The sequence below is a fragment of the Thunnus thynnus genome, chromosome 16 (genome assembly GCF_963924715.1).
Source record: "Thunnus thynnus chromosome 16, fThuThy2.1, whole genome shotgun sequence".
Lineage (NCBI taxonomy): Eukaryota > Metazoa > Chordata > Actinopteri > Scombriformes > Scombridae > Thunnus > Thunnus thynnus.
Window position 1 is genome coordinate 16,131,060 of NC_089532.1, and position 19,788 is coordinate 16,150,847.

A 19,788-nucleotide genomic window follows, 5' to 3' on the forward strand; every position below is an offset into this window, starting at 1 on the left:
ACTCAGATGCCAACAATAAGCAGGTGTGAAGCCCGGATCTGGGAAATCCTTTGTAGCCATACTAGCGGTGTGACTTTAGGGTTGGCATTGTCGGTCTGTCATATATACTGTGTATATATCTATCTTGACAACTATTGGATGGATTGCCAAGAAAATTGGTACAGACTTTTCATCTAGGGTCACCGTTAGGTCAAAATGTCAGTTTGTCCAATACTTTTTACAGCTTTTTGACCAAATACCTGCAAATAGTAATGACACTCCCATCAACCTCAGCTGTAGTCTGTGTATAGTGCTAATTGGCAAATGCTACCATGCTAACATGCTAAACTGAGATGACATGAACATGATGAACATTATACCTGCTCAGCATTGGTATGTTAGTGTTCTCTTTGTGAGCACGTTAGCTGATATTACAGTACAGACCTGCACAGCTGTTAGCATGACTGTAGACTCTCGGTTGGGAAGATTATTTGCTCCAACCGACCTTCATACTGTGAGCAAGTTGAATTTCCTCAACATTAATTAGGTTTACAGTATCTCCTTTCTCTTCTCTATCTGTGTCTGAACACACATTAGACACTATCTATCTGGACTCTGCTCACAGAGATCAGTAACCTGACACATGGTACTCTACAACTCAGGAAATGCACGACCATGACTGAATGGATCACCGTGGCAACAACCCCCGTGACCCAGCCGTGTTGTGATAGTCTGCGCAGATTGGCTCGCAGCAGATGGTGCCCGATTGTAATCACGGTGATGATGATGATGATGGCGGTGATGATGTCATGCATTAAGACGAGGATTAATTCAATTCAGTTTGGCTTCCTCCTCCTGCTCAGGCCGGTGCGGTTAGCGCCAGGGCGGGAGAAAAGAGCTTCTATGAGCCGCTATCAGGAGAAACGCTGACATTGCAGTAATGTCATATGAAGTGTGCTTGTGAAGCAGCTTCAGCTTCGGAGGCTGGGTCTATTGTGCGAGGATTCAGCTCTGATCCTGAGTTGTTTGAAAGGCTACAGGGCAGTGGAATTCCCCTCTCGCTGTGTGAATAGTTTTTGGGTTAAAACAGTCTAATTTTAGAGCGGCCTGTGCTACAGACAAGAGGGCTCGCACAAAGGGTGGCCTGGTGCTCAGTGAAGAGTCACTTCTCTCAACCCTGGAGAGCACATCAGAGTGGAAATGTGTGAAAGTGATTGAAGAGGTGTGTGTGTGTGTGTGTGTGTGTGTGTGTGTGTGTGTACATGTGAGAGTGTGAATGATTTAGGGCAGTGTGTTTGTTGTGTTCAGCTGGGATTGGTTTATTACCCCGCCTGTCTGTCCCCCCTGCTCGTCTTGCCCCTTTCCCCGACAGACCACTCTTTGCAGATTGAAAGGGCCTGCTGGAGCGTGATACTGCGCGAGTGTTGTGTGTGTGTGTGTGTGTGTGTGTGTGTGTGTGTTCGTGGGAGAGCGAGAGCGAGGGAGGCCTTGGGTCGATGGGAGCTATGATGTCCGTGTCGATATGCGTGTAAGGCTCTGGCTGGTCAAATCGATTCACAGGCTGATTACTGACGTTATATGGAGGTCAAACAGGGGCTTAGATCTACCGATCTGCCAGCAGACGTTGACATTTTAGTCACAATAAAGTGATTTGAGGTTTGACTCTTAGAGCGGCTACATCTCATCTCATGTAATAAAGTGATATTTGTGGATGCAGATAATGTTTAATTACTATAGTTTAATAACTTTTTCTCACACCCGTTTTCAAACCCTGATTGTAGAAATTAAGTTGATGCATTTTGGATCACAAGGTTGCTCCTGGAGTTGAATCAAAAGCAAGTTTATCTGAACGTAAACCAGTGAAGAAATGCAGTTTGTGTGGAAGCGGCTGATGAAAGGCTTTAAAGCTGTTACATTATAGCACAGAACTGCCATCTGACTGTGTTGATGCAGCATATGCACCGAAAGCTTTAGTCACAAAGTGAACAGATTGCTATAAATCTCTTGTCCATTTGGCTTGTCTTCCTCCACAACAACATTCACGCTACTGCCAGAGAGCCCGGCTGAGTTGGTCAGGGCGCTTTATTTCAACTCGTCATTTTATTACATACTGTATTTTCCCATTAGTAATATGTTTATTAAACTCAGCGGTGACACTTTAAAAAGTCATTTTTCTCTTTCTGTATTGTGTCAAACATGTCTCGACACAGTTTTGCAGTTCTCTTTGCATATTATGAATTAAACCTACACAGGCAGCCTGATGTCTAATTGATTCTTTGCACCTCTCAACTGTTAAACACTGTTACATGCTTTGACTTCAGTCGTTCACCCTTGTTTGACCTCACTTCCTGCACGCCAAAACCCATTCACAACATCAAACAACCCATAAAGAAATGGTAGCAGTTTCAAGTAAATTTTATGGGCTCGTTTTGGAATTACTTGCTACATATCTGAAGCAAAGGAGTGATACACTTGTGTGATCAAAGTGATGTCCATAAAAATCTAGAGATTTACATGTACACACTAAAACTGTGAGATGTCTGAACACAACTCTTGTTAAATAAACATGCTGATATATTTGCAGTGAAAAAAAGAATTACTAAAAATTACTTAAACCATTATTCTGTTTAGGCCTCAAGAATTACAAACATCTCTTGTTTAACAGGAAATCATTGTAAAATCACTATCAAGCCTTCTACAGAAGCTCAGGCGCCAGCATATCAGATTTAATGTTCAGAGCTGAGCCCATGGTGGTATCAGCTCTGCTAAGAAAACACACTCAGTGGTCGTCTCCAGTTACCCTTTTTAAAAGTATCTGTGTGGTTGGATTGGTCTGGCGGTGTAGACAGAGTAGTGTCGCTTTGTAGTGAAATGGCATTTTTCTCAATCTTTTTGTCTGCTTTTGTTTTGAAAATGACCTGTTCACCAGCATGCGTGCCTGTGTGGGGTCTGAGCTACAGTTGGAGAGTCTCTCTCTGAGCCAGACAGAGCTAATGGGATAATAGCATATGTAACAGATGAGTCATTTAACAGGAGTTGAAGGAACCAAAACCGCAGTGCTGAGAGTGCTACATTTACTCAGAGGAACAAGTAGCTTCTGGTCGGCTACTTTTAATTTGCACAGTTCCCCTGATAAAAGACATTTTTTAGTTTTACCAAACACTGTTGTCTGGAAGTTTATTTAGATGAAATGCAAAGGTTTGCAATTTTAAAAAAAAAATGTGTTTCTTATTAGAATTATATATTAGGAGTGATTTGTATTTTTTCACTTTTTGCTTCTTTTTTGTTTTTAGTAGCACCAATTAAAGGTTGACAGTGACAATAATGCTACACTATGTGCCATTGGCTGTCTCTCAGAGGTCAGATTGAGGTCATGGCTGGGTGATCACATCTCTGCATCTGTTCCTGCAACTTACTTTGCTTTTATTTCTCAATTGAATAATGTATTTTGTTGTCACTGTTAGGATCTTTGCCAAAGGAAATAGTGTGCTGGAAGCACATACTGCTGGCAAGATTTTAAACTGCAGCCACACTGATCCATCACTAAATTGACAGGAATTTGAGTTATTGTTGCTGTCTCTTTTGTTTTTTTTTTTTACTTTCTTTTGAGTTCATGCAGTCACATGGATGGCAACAGATAGAGCGTCTTTTTAAATTGATTTATTTCACGGAAGATTTGTTTTGGCATTTTTTTGCCTTTATTTAAAAATGTACAATAGAGAGATGACAAGAAATGTAGCGAGAGTGACATGCAACAAAGATCCCCCATCTGGATCAAATAGGCAACATTGATTACAGTGATGGATCGTAACCACTAAGCCACCAGAGAACCCAACAAAGCTGTTTTTTTTTATTCTGATAAGCTAAATGACAAATCTGAAATTTGCCCGAATTATTCTTCCCATCAAAACAAACTGAAATCTTACAGCACTCACTCATTGAAGTGCAATAAAATCTAAAATATGTGGACAATCTCACTCTTAGCTTGATCAGGCAGCATTTTGCCTGCATAATTTGAATTTTTTCCTGCTCATCTTTCATCTTTCCATTTAAAGTTATAAAGTAGACGGAGCTATTTCAGGTGTCTGCAGTTCTGAAAATAAAAGTCTCATTCATTTTTTTCTGATAGACAAGTTTTGGTGATTCATAGACGGAGCACTTATGTGGCTTGGACTGGCATTAAACACCTCTGGTTAAATCATCAGTACAGAAGATGAACAACTTCAATTACTGTGTTTGACAATGTCTGACTGCTTCTTTGATCAAAAAAATCATAAGCCTATAGACAGAAAAACCTCAGAAAAACTGAAACACACACACAGTCTGCAGCTTAAATTAAATTTTGTTCTCAACTGCAATGACAAAATGTTTTGGTCGCTGACTTCTTCTCCATGGCAACAGTGGGCGAGCCTCATGGGTATTGTAATATTTAGACCTTTCCCCTATGCCAAAATGACGGACAAAACATGATTTCTCAGAAACTCAGTTGACATTATTAAAACTGGTGCTCATCAACCTAAACGTATATGATCATTACATTATTTGGGAGAGTTCCATGTTTCTGTTTTAACAAAGTTTTTAACATTGAGGATGTTGTTTTAAGAAAAACATGAAATGGGAATGCAGACACTTGCAGACACTTGCAGAACCGGCGGCCCCTCACACTTCACAGCTCTATACCCCAACAGACTGTCTGGGCTTCCTTCTTTGCACTTCATACTGTAGGTGGCCCCATTAACACCCAGCCAAGTCCAGACAGAAGAGTGAAAGAGCACATTGTCATTGCTCTTGTCTTGTCTGTTAGCCTGTGTGTCCTTCTTTTATTCCGCCCGTCCCTCCACCAGCGGCACTTAAATTATCTTGTCATTTTCTTTCAAAGTCACTTCTGTCTGTCTCTTTCTCTGTTCCGTGTGTGTATGTGTGTGTATGTGTGTGTATGTGTGTGTTTGTGTGTGTGTGTGCCTGTGTGTGTGCCTGTGTGTGTGTGTCTGTGTCTGTGTGTGTGAGAGAAATATGACCCTGGGGAAAACTGAGCGGTTCTTCCATTTTGCAATAGCAAAATGGCGCATAGCTTGGATATTAAGCACTGATTTATGGATTTAATGTTTTGTCACCACATCTAGTGGTGTTGAAATGAGGACTGTGTGTGCACAGTGTTGGAATGTGTATTGCAGGTGAATGGGAGCCATTGTGTGTTTTTGTTTTAACAGGGTCTGGGGGATCTGATACTGTATGTGTCAGTCAGATGGGGAGCAGGGCAGAGAAAAGTGGCGCCGGCTTTAGTCCGGTTGGGCGGACATACTTAATAAAGTCCCAAAAAACTAATTTCCCCCAAATCCCCCTCACCTGAGAGACTCCCTCACTCATCACTGGTACAGTGGTGCATTGTCTCAGCTGGACTTGGAGTGTTTGTTCTGGTTAGTGTGTGAGTCAGTCTTGGCTCAATGCATGGAAAGGCCTATACGTGACTGTGTGTGTGCGTTTGGTTATTCATAGGTGTGTGTGTGTGTGTGTATGTATACACATCTCAGGAAATTTGTCCTTCATGTAGGGGACATCAGATGCTCGCTGCACTCGTCCTGCAATCTGTTATACTAATAAATACACACACATGCGCACACACACTAACACAATAACCGACTAGGGAGCTCAGGTCTATTCTTAGCTTTGCCCTGAATAATGCATTACTTGCAGCCAGAGTGGATGGCATAGACACACACACACACACACACACACACTCACAAAAACACACAGTACCCACCACATGCAGGCATGCATTCAGGGCGTGGACTAAAAAGCAGGAACACCAAACACTTCAATTCAGTACAGCAACAGTACAAACTACAGCCTCAAAAATGACCAAAGAGTTCAATCAACATCTCCGACAGTCTCTGAACAGTGTGAGCTTTTCAAAGGTCATATACTATCTATCATCACAGGGCTCTTATATCAGAATACATTGTTTAGTTTAGATATAGATTTTCAGCATACAGAGTGGAGCCCCCTGAATCGCCTGTCAGACAGATAAATAGACAAATAACACAAACTCATGAAGGGTAAACAATGACTCAGCATCTCCAACTCAAAATATAATCTCATTAAAATAACACTCTACTTTGAGTGACTGGTACTTGAATGAAATCTCTCCCCCCCCCCCATTTCTCTTCTCATTCTTTTCCTCTTTGTCTGTCTGTTTCAGGCTCTAGATGTGGACCGCAGCGTTCTGTACAAGATGAAGAAGTCTGTGAAGGCCATCTACACGTCTGGTTTGGGTGAGTCACCCTGTCTGTTAATGTCAGGATTATATTATTTGCTTATTTTATCACACTCAGAATTTCAAGTTGATTTCAAGCTCAGTTTAACAATGAAAGACTAGCTCTTTCTGGTGTTGAAATGATCATTCAATTAATTAGTTATTTGATAGGTTTTTTAAAAATTAAATGTCCATAACTTTTTAAGACTCGGTTGCTTTTCTCTTGGATATTTTAAAATGAAAAAAACTGGGTTTTTGTGACTGCTATATGGGCCTAAGCAAGCAAGGGCCCATATTGTAGAAAGGGAGATTTTAATTTCTGATTTTTGATTATAAAGCAGGTCTAGGTGCTATATAAATACTGTGAAAGTAACAAAACGTTCAGCCTACAGAGAAATGCACGTAGCCCGTATTCAGAAACTGTGTCTTTAAATGGTTTTGACTTCCATAAGGCTGTGATGTCACAACTATACACTCAGGGTTTGCCTTGGAGGGGTGGACCCCCTGCCCCTCGTGAAAGAAACAAAATATGTTTATTTATGTTATTTATCTAATTTATGTGCATTTGTTTAATTCAGCTTAGTGTGAGTGTCTTTACTGCATTTTGCTGTCATTTATGTAAGCGCTAGTTTCTCTCCTCTCCTCTGCTCTCTGTGTTTCACTGGGGGCGGGGCTTAGCCCCTCCACACACACAGAGCAGAGCAGAGGAGACACAGTTGCGGAGGAAATGCTCTGCAGTTGCTGGATGTCATGGAGCAAATTTGTCATTGCAAAGCCTTCCAAAGGTTGGATAACATTACCCAGAGCCCTGGTTTTACCTACAGTACCTACAGTAGGCTACAATCTATTACCTGTGGTTGGCCTGGGCATGCGTCACTCAACAGTCAGCCAATCAGAAGAGAGGGGCACTGAGCAGACACAAAACAGCTTGTTCTTGGTAGAGCTCCAGAGACAAGAGAGGAGATGTAAAACTATATAGAGATGGTTTTTGGTACTTTAAACCACAAAAATATCTTCTTATGGATATCAAGACTTCAAATAAAACACTGGAAAACTGTAAAATATGGGACCTTTAAGACATCATGTTCAGTTGTGGGATCTTTGAGAAGCTTTTCCCTTTTTTGTCCTTTTATATTTTGTTTTCACTGAATTATTAGATTGAAAAATAAAATAATCAGTAATTGCATCTCTAATACTTTTGTTCCTTTAGCTTTGAAGCAGAGGGAGGGAGGGTAGTTTTTTGCCTGTGTGTGTGTGTGTGTGTGTGTGTGTATTTACCATGCTCATTGTGGCTGGCTGTGCCAGTGTTGGGTGTTTCCAGCGTCTTTTGTTTGGCCTGCCTGACAGAACCCCGCTGAGAGAGAGAGAGAAAAAGAGAGGGAGAGAGACCTCTGAACAATGTGCTGAGCATGTCTTTTTCTGAACAGTGTGAGCTCTGTTCAGGCCAGAGGGACAGCTGTCTGATCCAGACCCTCAAAGGAACAGCTGGGGAGGGGTGCACACATATACACACACACACACACATACACACTGTGTTTATGTGTGGGTGCTGAAGCATGGACATGCTCTGTTCTCACTTCACTTCACTATTAAACATGCATTTACAAATATACTTAATATAAATATATTGCCTCTTTGTGGATGCTAGACTCAGAGCCCCTGTGGTGTCATCCCATGACATGAAAGGCTGATATTGTGTGTATGCACAGGTGTACATGTCGAACATTAACCTGTTCATTTTCCTGGAGCCGTTCAGCTGCCAAAACCACTTTCACTTTGTCAATTAAATTACTGTCATTTGAATGTGTAGTTAATACAGCAGTTTACACATCTGAGATTTACAAGGTGTTACAGACAGTTGAAAATTGTTTAAATTATGAACAGGATTATTTGCTTCAGGTCAAAATTGGGAGGAAATGAATGAACCTTTTTGGTTTTAAATGAGTTTTTTTTTTTTTTTATTGGTATTGGCAGTAGAAACATTTGGCATGCCAGGAATGCTGTTATTTACAGTTTAGCCAACAGAAGCTCACATGAACTAAGGTCACCTTTTGTTATCAGCAATCACCGAGGAAGAGCTGTCCAGACTCTGATCTGTTTATAATACAACCTGGATGGCTCCATGAAGCCCTCAGTTTTATTTATGTTTCAACCCTGTATCTCTATAACAGGGGACAGACATATGTGTGAAAAACAGATCTATATGTTCCACATATAGGGCAGAGTCTGCTATTAGTCAATAATTAGCCTATTACAGTGTTAAAGGACCATACCAGAGGTTTTTGCATGTTTTAGCCTATTTATTAAAAATCACCTATACTTAAAGCTGCACTAATCAATATTTTATATTAACAATTGATCGAAGTACTATGTGTAATGTGAAAGGCATTGATCATAGTGACAAACCCACAGAGAAATATCAACCAGCTCTACAGAGCATTTGAGTGTCTTGTAACTTGTTTTGTTTTGGTTTTTATGGCCCACAAATGTATTATTTGGTTAATACATACTGTTCTCATCAGCGTTTTTTTTTTTTTAAGCCACTGCAAGCAGCCATTTTAAGCAAAAACAAGCTCTGATAAACCCACTATACGCTACCTGTCCACCATCAAACAGCAGACAGAAAAAGTTAGCGGCTGACAATTGAACATGGTTGAGTATTTAGCAGCTAAAGAGTCTGATTTTCCCTCAGGAGTTGGTGGAGACCAAAACAGAGCTAAAAGGAGAGTGAATGTTGGTCTTGCATTCGTCAGGTGGACAGAAATGTGAGTCCAAATGAATGCGAATGTTGCTCTGTGTTTGCTGGATGTGTATATAGGTAATAACGTTTGCCGTAACAGCTTTATAATGTGATACTGTTTACAGGTTGTTGTGCTGTCCCAAGTGTTCAGAAAAATAAATAAATGCATGTGTAACATCCATAGTAACCATTTTGAAAACCATGCTGCAGTGTTTGGGAAATCTGAAAGTAATTTTCTATCTTTACAGGCATCCACTGACTTCCATTCATTTCTTTATGAGTAGCAAATCAATCCTGAAAAGCTGCTCGAGTTATTTAATGCATCATTTTAAATATACCAATAAATGAAAATGAAATGAATTTTGGCCCAAAATAATATAAGTGTTTTAGGGTAATGCAGTTTAGACTTTTCAAATTAATCATTATTTAAACTACATATAGATTGTATATCATTTGAAAATATTAAAGTATACTGTACATGATATGTAGTTAAGGTGCTAAAACTCGCAATCACACTGTTTTAAGCAAAAATGAGCTTCAATATACAGACTGCAACCTGATCAAAACAGCAGTAATTAGTTTCCATTGTCTGGGCATAAATACTTCTGAAGACTGTAATCAGTGTAAATTTCAGCTCTGTGGAGGTGAATTACAACAAAACAAAACCAATATGGTTGTCATAAAATCTAAACACAGTAACATGGGATTGCAGAAAGTAAGTGATGTGCATAAACTGATGTTGACATGTTGGGATGCAGTTGTGCTACACTGTCTAAAGCAGATTTCTAACATCTGTATTTTAGAGAGTGAAAGCACAGAATTTTCCTAATGTTCTCCAGAGAGGATGCTGGAAAAAAGCCCCAATAATGAGACACACAACAGGGAGCTTCAACACTGACTGCCTCAATACTCAGAGAATATACTCCTGGTATGCGCCGCAAGGATATTTCTGGCTGTGACATGGGGAATAGTAATGATGAGGAGGAAAAGGAGGGTGAGAGGGTGACTGTTTGGTTAGAATGGAGATGGAAAATAAACAAGGTTACAAGAGTTACCACACTATGGACAACATGAGCTTATACCAGAGAAAAAAGAAATGAGGGTGAAAGAGGTGAGAAAGGAGGATATGGGGAAAGCAGTAGATATGAACGAGAGAGCCCCGTGTTGCTGCAGGGAGCTGTCAGCCTGTCAGGTTGTGGGTTTTGATGAATAAACCAGCAGCAGCATCTCAAACCCCTAAAGAAGCTGGAGCTGATCGAGCAGAGCCGCTAGGACAGACCTGCCAAAGCAGCTGAACAGAAAACAACTGGAGGCAGACAAGTGAACGCCGTGTTCCAGCTGTTGTACCTATAGGTATACAGGAAGGCTGCATGGAGTTACTGAATAATGCAGCACTCGGCCCTCGTTGCATTAAGGAAACTGTTAAACTCTGGGTCACTGCAGCACGGATGCACACATTCTCTCTTGGCTGCCAGGTAACCAAGAAAATGAGACTCCCACATGCTCTAATGTAATTAAACTGGATGGATATCTGAGGAAAAAGACATGAGGAGACAGTGAAATTAAAGGAGGAAGAATATGCAAAAAGAAAGTGTAACAAAAATGAAACACAGAGGTGTTGATAGGTGGATTTTTAGCCATTTTTAGCAGCCTGGCTCACAGGATGATGTAGGTTTGTGGATCTGTTGAACTGCCACTTCGGTTCAGACTGAAGTATCACAAAAACTATTGGATGATTTGCCATGAAATTCTGCACAGACATTCATGTCCCTCAGAGGATAACTACTAACAACTATTGGGTGGATTGCCCTGAAATTTGTAATATTTGTCTCATTCACAATGAATAGCAGCTGTTTCTGTCTCAGCTTCATTTGTCCCAGAGTCTGTATGTGTGAACGGCCCGTTAGTGTTGTTTTTCATTTGGACAGAGCCAGGCTGACTGTTTCGCCCTGTTACCAATATTCATGCTAAGCTAAGCCCGGCAAGAAAGAGGATAAACAATACTTTCCAAACTTAATCTCTTTTTTTAATCACAAACACAAAGTTTATTTTCTCTTTTATTTATTTGTCTTACTCACACACCCTATAATTCTCTGTCCTCTGTGGGTAAAAGTTAACTGCACTCCCTTCTTTTTGTGATGGTGTCCATATTGTTAAGTGGACTCGGAGTTCAGCATTGTTTTCATAAAGTCCATAGAGAGATCTGGAATTGATCTGAGGTCAGTCACACAATGTGTAAGTGAGCATTGGAGCGTCAGCCGACCAGGCCTGATGGAGCCGTGTGTAAGGGAATGAGTGTGGGAGAGATGAGGAGAGGAAGCAGAGGCCAGCCTGTTATCTGGTGATTAAACCCTCAGTGTGTGTGTGCGTGTGTGTGTGTGTGTGTGTGTGTATGAGAGAGAGAAATGGAAGAAGCTGCAAAACAAGCCTTTGGGATGTTAGATAATCCTTTGCAGACGCCTGGAAGCTGTAAATTTTTTTTCCTGCCTGCAGTTGTGTGTGTGTTTTCTAGAGAGAAGATACAGTAATGAATGTTGTACAAAACTGGATATAAGGAGGAGAATTTGTGTCTGTTGTAAAAGTGTGTGTATGTGTGTTCAACAGTGTTATATGGCCTCTGTCCTCCTGTAAACACAAGATCATTGTTTCCTCGGGTCAAGCAACAGGAGCTCTTCACTCACTCACTGACTCATTTACCCACACCCACACACACACACACACACACACACACACACACACACACACACACACACACACACACACACACACACACACACACACTACTTTCAGATTCTTTTCTGAACCTGAAACTATATCTTGTTTTGCCTGTTCAGCTTTGAACAGATCACACTGCTTTTTCATGAGTCATAGATGTGGGAAAAGAGAGAAAAATATACACTGGCAGTCAAAAGAAATTGCAGCTAAGGAATATGCTTGAGTTAATTGAGGAGTGTTAGTGACTTCTATTTCGCAAAATGACCTATATCTTTATAAGTCTGATGAGGCATTAAGGAGTAATTCTACAATTAAGCAATATTAAGGAATAAAATGACAGTCTTCCAGTAACTTCATGAAGTCTTCGCTGGTTGCCTGGCAACTTTACGGTGACTGTGAGACTCAAGGGAGTCACTGCTCTGAGCTAAGAAATAGTCTTACACATAATCCGGTGTAAAACCACACATTGACGTTTTCACTACTCATACTGATTTAAGAAATGTGATAAAATGTGTTTATTAGTGAGCTTTAGAGGTGCTAGTTGATCAGTTTTTGTCACTTTTGGACAGATCTAGGCTAGTGGTTTCCCCCTGTTCCCGGTATTTATGCTAAGCTAAGCTAACTGGCAGCTGGCTTTAGTCTCATATTCAGTGTGCTGACATGAGAGTGGTATTGATCTTCTCATATAACTCAACAAGAAAGGGAATAAGCGTTTTTACCAAAAAAAATCAAACAATCCCTTTAACATACTAATACGTTTGTCAGTTCATCTTCAGAGTTCTTCAGTTTCTTTTGATAGTATAGCTCTGTTGTGAGCTGACATTTGGCATCCATCAGGACTGCCGGGTGTCTACAAAGTTGCACTAAAACCCCCAAAACCTTTAATTGAAGCAGCAATTGATTAGCAAACTCTGATTCTAATGAAAGTCTTAATTAGTCCTTTATTAAAAAGCTGACAGACTGAGAGGGTCAACAGGATCAAACATGTAGATTATGCAAGTAACATTTGAAAAACATGGTTCAGGTGAAAAGTTTTCCAGATCAAGGTCATTTCAAATAAAATAAAAATGATTTCACTTCAACCAAGACTTCATTTATATTTTCCTCCTTTTAGGGCACCGTGAATTTATAAACACATTGCTTCAGCATCAACTTGCTAAAATAGTTTTTAGTAAATTAGTGTTAACAATAGACAATATAACGTTGAAAATAGGAACTGACGTGGCTTCAAGTAAGCCACTGAACTCCAGCTTAATGTATGTGTGACTTCTTCTGGTTCCTTTCTCTGCCACGTTGCTTATAAACCAGCTCTGTGTGACATGCGGCCCTTTGAGGTTGAAGCACTCCTCTGCGCTGTAGTCTGCATGTGTGATGTGTTTAGGTCATGTTACAACAAATACTGTACTCAGTAAGCAGCCCAGGGGGTTTTGTGCTGTTTGTCGGCGTTGAATAGCTGAGCTGAGTGCTCTCATGTGCCACTTCAAAAACAACAGCATGCCACCGCCCTGTTGGCTCAGCGCCTGGCAGAGCCACATCCAAACAGCTGGAGCTGATGTGTAAACAGTAGTCTGCGGATGTGTGGTAGGGGTGAATGTGTCTGACACATGACAGTGATTGACATGTTTTGTTATCCGTTTATAACAAATTTTGTTGCTTGCAACTGAATTAATAATGATGTTGGGTTTTTTTTGCGCATTATTTGTGCTGTTTTGTGGGTGAAACTTTTCTGTATCCTCAAATGTCACCAACCATATTGAATGTCTAACAGTCAAATATCTGGTGAATGATCACAAATTTAATCAGAAATGTTTTGGATCCAATATTTGGAAAGTATGCTACTTCTTTTAAAAACAAATATTGACACAGAACAGCTGTATGAAGGGCATCATATCCTTTTTAGCCATGCTAACAGCTGTAAGGATGGTGATGTCGGTCTGTTGGACAGTCCACCACTTTGGTCCAACACTTTGGTTTATGACCAAATACCTGCAGAACTAAGCACATTTCCATTAGCTTCAGCTATACTTTGTGTTTAGTGCTTCTTAGCAAATGTTAGCATGCATTAAGATGGTAAACATGGTAAATGCTATACCTACTAAACATTACCATTAGCACTGTCATTCCGAGCATGTTAGCATGCTGAAGGTAGCATTTAGCTCAAAGCTCCTGCCTAAAAAAAAACTCTCACAGAGCTGCAAGTGTGGCTGCAGACTTGTAGTCTTGTTTAGAAATGTCGGGTGATGATATCTCTTTAGAGAATGTAAATGGGGCATAATTCATCTTAGATATGTGGGCTTGATTTTCTCTTGATGTGGTTTAAAAAAAAACAAACACAACAGCAAACTACCATCTCAGGTGCTTTATACTAGAATCTGTTTAACCCTCTCATTTTGCCACTTGTGCCCAAAGTCTCATAGGGGGATTATCAACCCAGCTCACCTATTGCATCAGTTGATATTTTTTGGTTTAAATTTGATTTGTCTGATGTGAGGAGGTCTGCATGTAGTGACTCAGAGGCTTTCAGCTTTCCCCTTTTAATAACATGATTGATATCTCTGCGGCCGAGACATGAGCTTATCCAGCTCCATCTATAAACCTGCCACATCTATGAGCAGTGTCTGGCTGCTCTTAATTTATCTGTGTGTGTGTGTGTGTGTGTGTGTGTGTGTGTGTATGTGTGTTTGGCATATAAAAAGCTGAGTCATGATGTGGCAGCAGGTGTGTTTTTAGCGCTCACCTTCATGTTTTTTACACGCCCCTCCTCTTTCTTTCCTTGTAGCGGTCCCTTCTTCATGCCCCCACCACGCACCTCACAACCCCCCACACCCCACCCCACCTCCCACCCCACCCCTCTGTCACGTCTCTCGGTGAGTGTCGTCATAGCAACAGTCCCCTGTGCTCCATCTCTCGCTCCACTGCTGTCCCAGTGGCATTAGCTATTATCAGCTGCCTAGTCTGGCGTGAAGTGTATTAAGTGGAATCATCTAGGCCTAACCTCGTGGTAGATTAGGTGGACTTTAGACACGCTGTGAGACTTTGGTTGCGGCTTGTTTATGAATTTCTCTTTGGCTGGTGACTGACTGGGAGTATGTTTTTGTTTGGGAAGCCATGCTGGTGTATTTTTCTCTTTTTAGCCCCTCCTCTCTGACTCACTCTGAGTGCCGTTATGATCTCTCTCAGTAAAATCTTATTCAAACCACAGATCAAAATATCCTCTTAACCCTGGTGGAGTTTTTTCGCTTAAGCGGAAAGCAAAATCAAAAAGCAATTTACAATTGAGTGTGGGGAAGTACTAATGGAGCTAATGGAAAAACTATGGATAAAAGTAAATAGATTTCAAAAAATGTCACCACCACATCTTCCTCTCTCTTTACATTTGCATGTTTCTCCTTGTATTGTCAGACGTGTATGTGTGTAGTGGGACAACTAAAATTTATTTGCATTATCTTTATCTTATTTTCCAATTTTTAAAAATCGTTTAGTCTGTAAAATGCCAGAAAATAATTGAACATGTCCATCACCACTTCCCAGAGTCCAAGTTGACATCCTTAAATTGCTTGTTTTGTTCAACCAACAGTCTGAAACCCGGAGATGTTCAATTTATCATGTAAAACAGAGAGAAGAGAGAATGTTGCTCGATAAACCAACTCAGTGATTAATTAATTACCAAAATTGTGGCAGATTAATTTTCTGTTGATCCCTAAATAATTAATGGACTTCATTGTTTCAGCTCCGTTCAGTAATGCCAGTTCACCTAACACTTCCTCACCTGAAATAAACGACGTCGGAGGAAATTATTATACTTTTGTAAAATATAATATAAGCAAAAATGAGTGTGGCACTACATTGATAACAGGTTGACAACTGATCTGATTCAACTCTGCAGGTGATTGGTTGACTGATTGATGAGCTTGTACGTTTGCTTCATAAAATATAAAGAGCAGCACGTTGCAATGTTAGAGACAAACAGCCCAATCAGCGGTGGGATATGCTTACTGCCTCCGCTAAACAATATCCTGGGGAAAACCCTGAACTGTAATTGAAGGATTGAACTGCTAGAAAAGTGGATCTTTGTTCACTGAAAGGCTACCATACATTATTAATACCCAGAGATTGATTTTTGACTTGTAACTATCAGAGAGTGAAAGATCTTGATTTGATTCCCAGTACCTGTCAATGCTGACCTTTTGTTTGTGTGTGTGTGTGTGTGTTTTCCAGCTCACGTGGAGAACGAGGAGCAGTACACACAGGCCCTGGAGAAATTTGGAGAAAACTGCGTATACAGAGATGATCCTGACTTGGGCTCAGCTTTCCTCAAGTTCTCCGTCTTCACCAAGGAGCTCACTGCACTCTTCAAAAACCTGGTGAGTTTACGCTGTGTATATATATCTGTGTGTGTGTGTGTGTGTGTGTGTGTGTGTGTGAGGGTCGGAGGAGTGGATGCAGTTTGGGAGGGTAAAATCCTCTGGGACAAAGAAAGATTTCCATCCCGTCCCTAATTGTCTGTATCCCCTTGAGTCACTGTGTGTGTTCTCTAATACACACACACACACACACACACACACACACACACACACACACCAAGTGCAGCTGGAACTTAAAGCCCTCAGGAGGTAGCTCTAGTTTTCCATTGAGACGGCCAAAGAGCCACTGCAACACCAAATACAGTATCTTCTGGATCTAAATCAGCCCGATCCCCCTCTGCTAAAGCCAGATTTTGTATGGAGTCCAAAGCTTTATTAAAAAAATTTGACACCATCATGTGAGGTCTGTCGCTCCCCCTGGACTCTCACTGAGACCAGGAGCTTGAGATTTGGTATTAGCATTACCTCAACAACTTATATTAAAGAAATATGAGCTGCTGCCTGGCCTAGATGTCAAGATGTAATCTCTAAAAACTTTAGCAAGCTCTGGCTTGCTAGATTACATATGCAACGTTACACACAGTGGCCGGCCTTCACAGTAACTTATAAACAGGAGAAGTATTGTTCACATAATGGATAATTTTGTACTTTTGTACCTATTAAATTCCATAGATATCTTTGCTCTCAGCAGATTAAAAGTTGATGGAAATGGTGGTGACGGTGCAAACATTTAGGGCCTTTTCACACCCGGAAGTCTGAGACAAGGTTCATGTTTTTGGTATATTGTGTACATTTGATCTGTATAGTTTTGGTGTCAAATTGCAATTATGCGAATGCACTTAAGAACTTTACATGACATACCTACTTCCTGTCGTCATCACCTACGCGGGCTACTTGTCATTAATTGGTTTGACGTCGGTGTGTTCTCAATTCGGTTGGCAGCCCTCTATCGCTGTTTGAAATAATGAAGAAAAATGATTGCCACTTTAATAATATTATTATGGCATTACTTTATCTTAAGGTGGCATTGCTCTCTCATCCTCTCATATCCTCTCTCTTTCATCCTCTCCCATAATACCTGGAAAGTTTTTTCCAGTTTAGTTTTTATAATATTGTTGGTCATTTTTACCTGGTTTATCTCCTTTTCCCTTTAAGACACTGCACACACACACACACACACACACACACACACACAAAAACAACCCCCCAGACACTGAAAGGATTACATCTCAAAGGTGTCAGGCGCCCCTGACTTTCAGTCTCCAGCAGGTTTAAATCCTCTAACGTAACCTTTCAACACTGATGTGTCTCTCTTCTCAACCTTTTCCAGTTCCAAAACATGAACAACATCATCACCTTTCCCCTGGACAGCTTGCTGAAAGGAGACCTGAAAGGAGTCAAAGGGGTAAGGCAACAAAAACAGTATGATCTTTTGTCACTTTATAGCTAAACAGAAGTGTTGCATGTGTAGATGAACAGGGCTGAGCGTTCAATCATCAGTGACCTTACAGAACTACAGCAAGGAAAAGAGTGGACCATATCCTAATTTAACTGATGCAAGCGCTGAATCATCCATGTGTCATTAGTAGATCATTTATTCACTAATATTACAGCAGACACCATGGTGCATGCAGTAAAAGACGAGAGTTATATTCTGTAGTTAAATAATAATCAGCAATTTTCTGATCATTCTGGTAGAGCATTTTATTATATGAGGGATCTGGTTTAATTAACACAAAAACCCAACTAATGATAAAGACAAAACCAAGCCTTGTTTCCTGGCAGGGATTAAGCCTTGTCCCACACTAAGGATATAATTCATTTGAAATATTTATTGAAAAACAGGCTCATCTAGGACGAGGCTTTATCTTTTCTGGGAACCGCTACGAGTCTAAAAGCCTCAGAAGGAGTAACAAGAGGCCAAACATCTTCTGACACCCAGCTGGTTTAAAGTGGTTTGAAGTAACCAGTTGCCATTGTTGAAGCCCTGCTGTCGCTCTGACAAGGTTAATGACACACTGCTTTGATCTACCTGAAGCCAGTTTCCTTTGTTTCCTTTAAAAAGCCAAAGTGGGGTTGATTAGAAACTAGATAGTTGACATAGTAGTTAGAATATTTCTGGCTTCATTTGAGTTCATTTAAGAATCCGGAAAATAAAAACCACAAACTTCACCTCTCACTTACCAGTGAGTGTTAGCGTGACGCCTGCAATAACTCAGCATGATGGAAGCTCTGCAGAACTGTCAGTATGAAGGTTATAATCATTCAACGTAATGTATGCTCAAGTGTGAGCGTGGAGCCTGCGATCACTCAACAGAATGCATTTGTGTTTGTATGGAGCATAATGGAAAACAATCTGTCACTGACTTTTACATGATTTTGTACTCTATGATCTAATCAATTGATTAGTAAGTTCACCAACAAGTCAGACTCCCCGAAACCTGTTGCCCTTATTTAAACCATACCCAAAGCTGAATTAGCTTTGAAAGACTTTATGGGTGATGTTTGACTTTTTTTTATACTAGTGTCAACACAATATCCAGTTTTGGTATTTTGGTATTGGTAATACTTACACATTTTTCAACAAAACCCTTTTTTATCTTTTAAAAAAAGGAGCCAAAGTCTCTAATGTTAAATTTTGTCTGAACATAATCAGGCATACAACAACTTTTACAAAATAAAACAATCTAAAACTTGCAATTTTTAATGTAAATCAGTAAGTATCTGATCAGAGAATTAGTTAACAATATTAAAATCTGCCGCTACTTTTTAATACTCTGTGTTACGGGCACTTTTTGGTCAGTGCCAAAAACAGTTTTGTGCCCTACCCTCCATGTAGCGATACAACCTATTAGCTAGTCAGCCATGTGCGTCCACCAGCCGGACTGAACCCAGACAGTTACTCGTTAACAGTCTCTGCAGCTCTTTAATGCAATCAGAGCTCGTTACTGTCCACGGCGGCCTGTGACCTTTCACTCTCCAGGCTCATGATTGGCTGTGGTCGCCACCAAGGTATGATGCGATTAAGCCAGCTCTGTAATGAGGGTGGTAACCATAGAAACGCCAGTCGTCCCCATTACCCTGAGCAACTTGGCTTTGTCTAGACCTCTGAACTGTTTGTCCCCTCTCGTCCTTTCTCTTCTCTTGCTCTTTTGTACGTCTCTTAAGTGCAATGTTTTCTTTTCAGCCTCCATCTGCTTTTCTCTTCCATGATTTCCTTCTTGTCTTCTTGTCTCTCTCTTAACTCCACTTCTATCTCTCTCCCCCTCTTTCCTTTCCCCCCCGTCTCTGTCACTCTGTCCCCATGTCGCCCACCCCCCTCACTCTCCAGCTCGTCAGTGGCAGCCAGTCACATCTGTAATGCTTACCCACTTATTACTCATTAGCCCTCGGATGATTCTCATTACCCCAATGACATGGGGCAAATGAGCTGCCGGTTATTTCTTACCTCTAGACACACACACACACATTTACACACACACAGAAATATCATCGCTGTTGTAATACAAGCAAACCCCAGAAATGAAGCCCTCAGTGTCAAGAAAAGAAAACTTGGAGTAGCTGGAAAAATAAGTGAAATGATGGATTAGTTCTTGTCTTTGTTGGCGGCTTTACCCTCAATCCAACCTGTTGCTCACCTCCACAGCCCAAGGCCTTTCCCTCATCCCTCCCCTCCCCTTCATCATCATCTTCTTCCTCTGTCATTATCCTGCTCCTTCACTCCTGTTCTCTCCCAG

At 40.8% G+C, this 19,788-nt stretch overlaps 1 protein-coding gene across 3 annotated transcripts in view; it reads left to right on the plus strand.

The window, feature by feature from the left end:
* Positions 1 to 19,788, plus strand: part of asap2a (ArfGAP with SH3 domain, ankyrin repeat and PH domain 2a) — a 61,861-nt gene that overhangs the window by 15,517 nt on the left and 26,556 nt on the right. For all 3 annotated transcript variants that reach the window (XM_067615159.1, XM_067615160.1, XM_067615158.1), the window contains exons 2-4: positions 6,179 to 6,251; positions 15,906 to 16,051; positions 17,382 to 17,456. In XM_067615159.1, the coding sequence (XP_067471260.1) occupies positions 6,179 to 6,251; positions 15,906 to 16,051; positions 17,382 to 17,456 (294 nt within the window). The remainder of the gene's footprint in view (positions 1 to 6,178; positions 6,252 to 15,905; positions 16,052 to 17,381; positions 17,457 to 19,788) is intronic.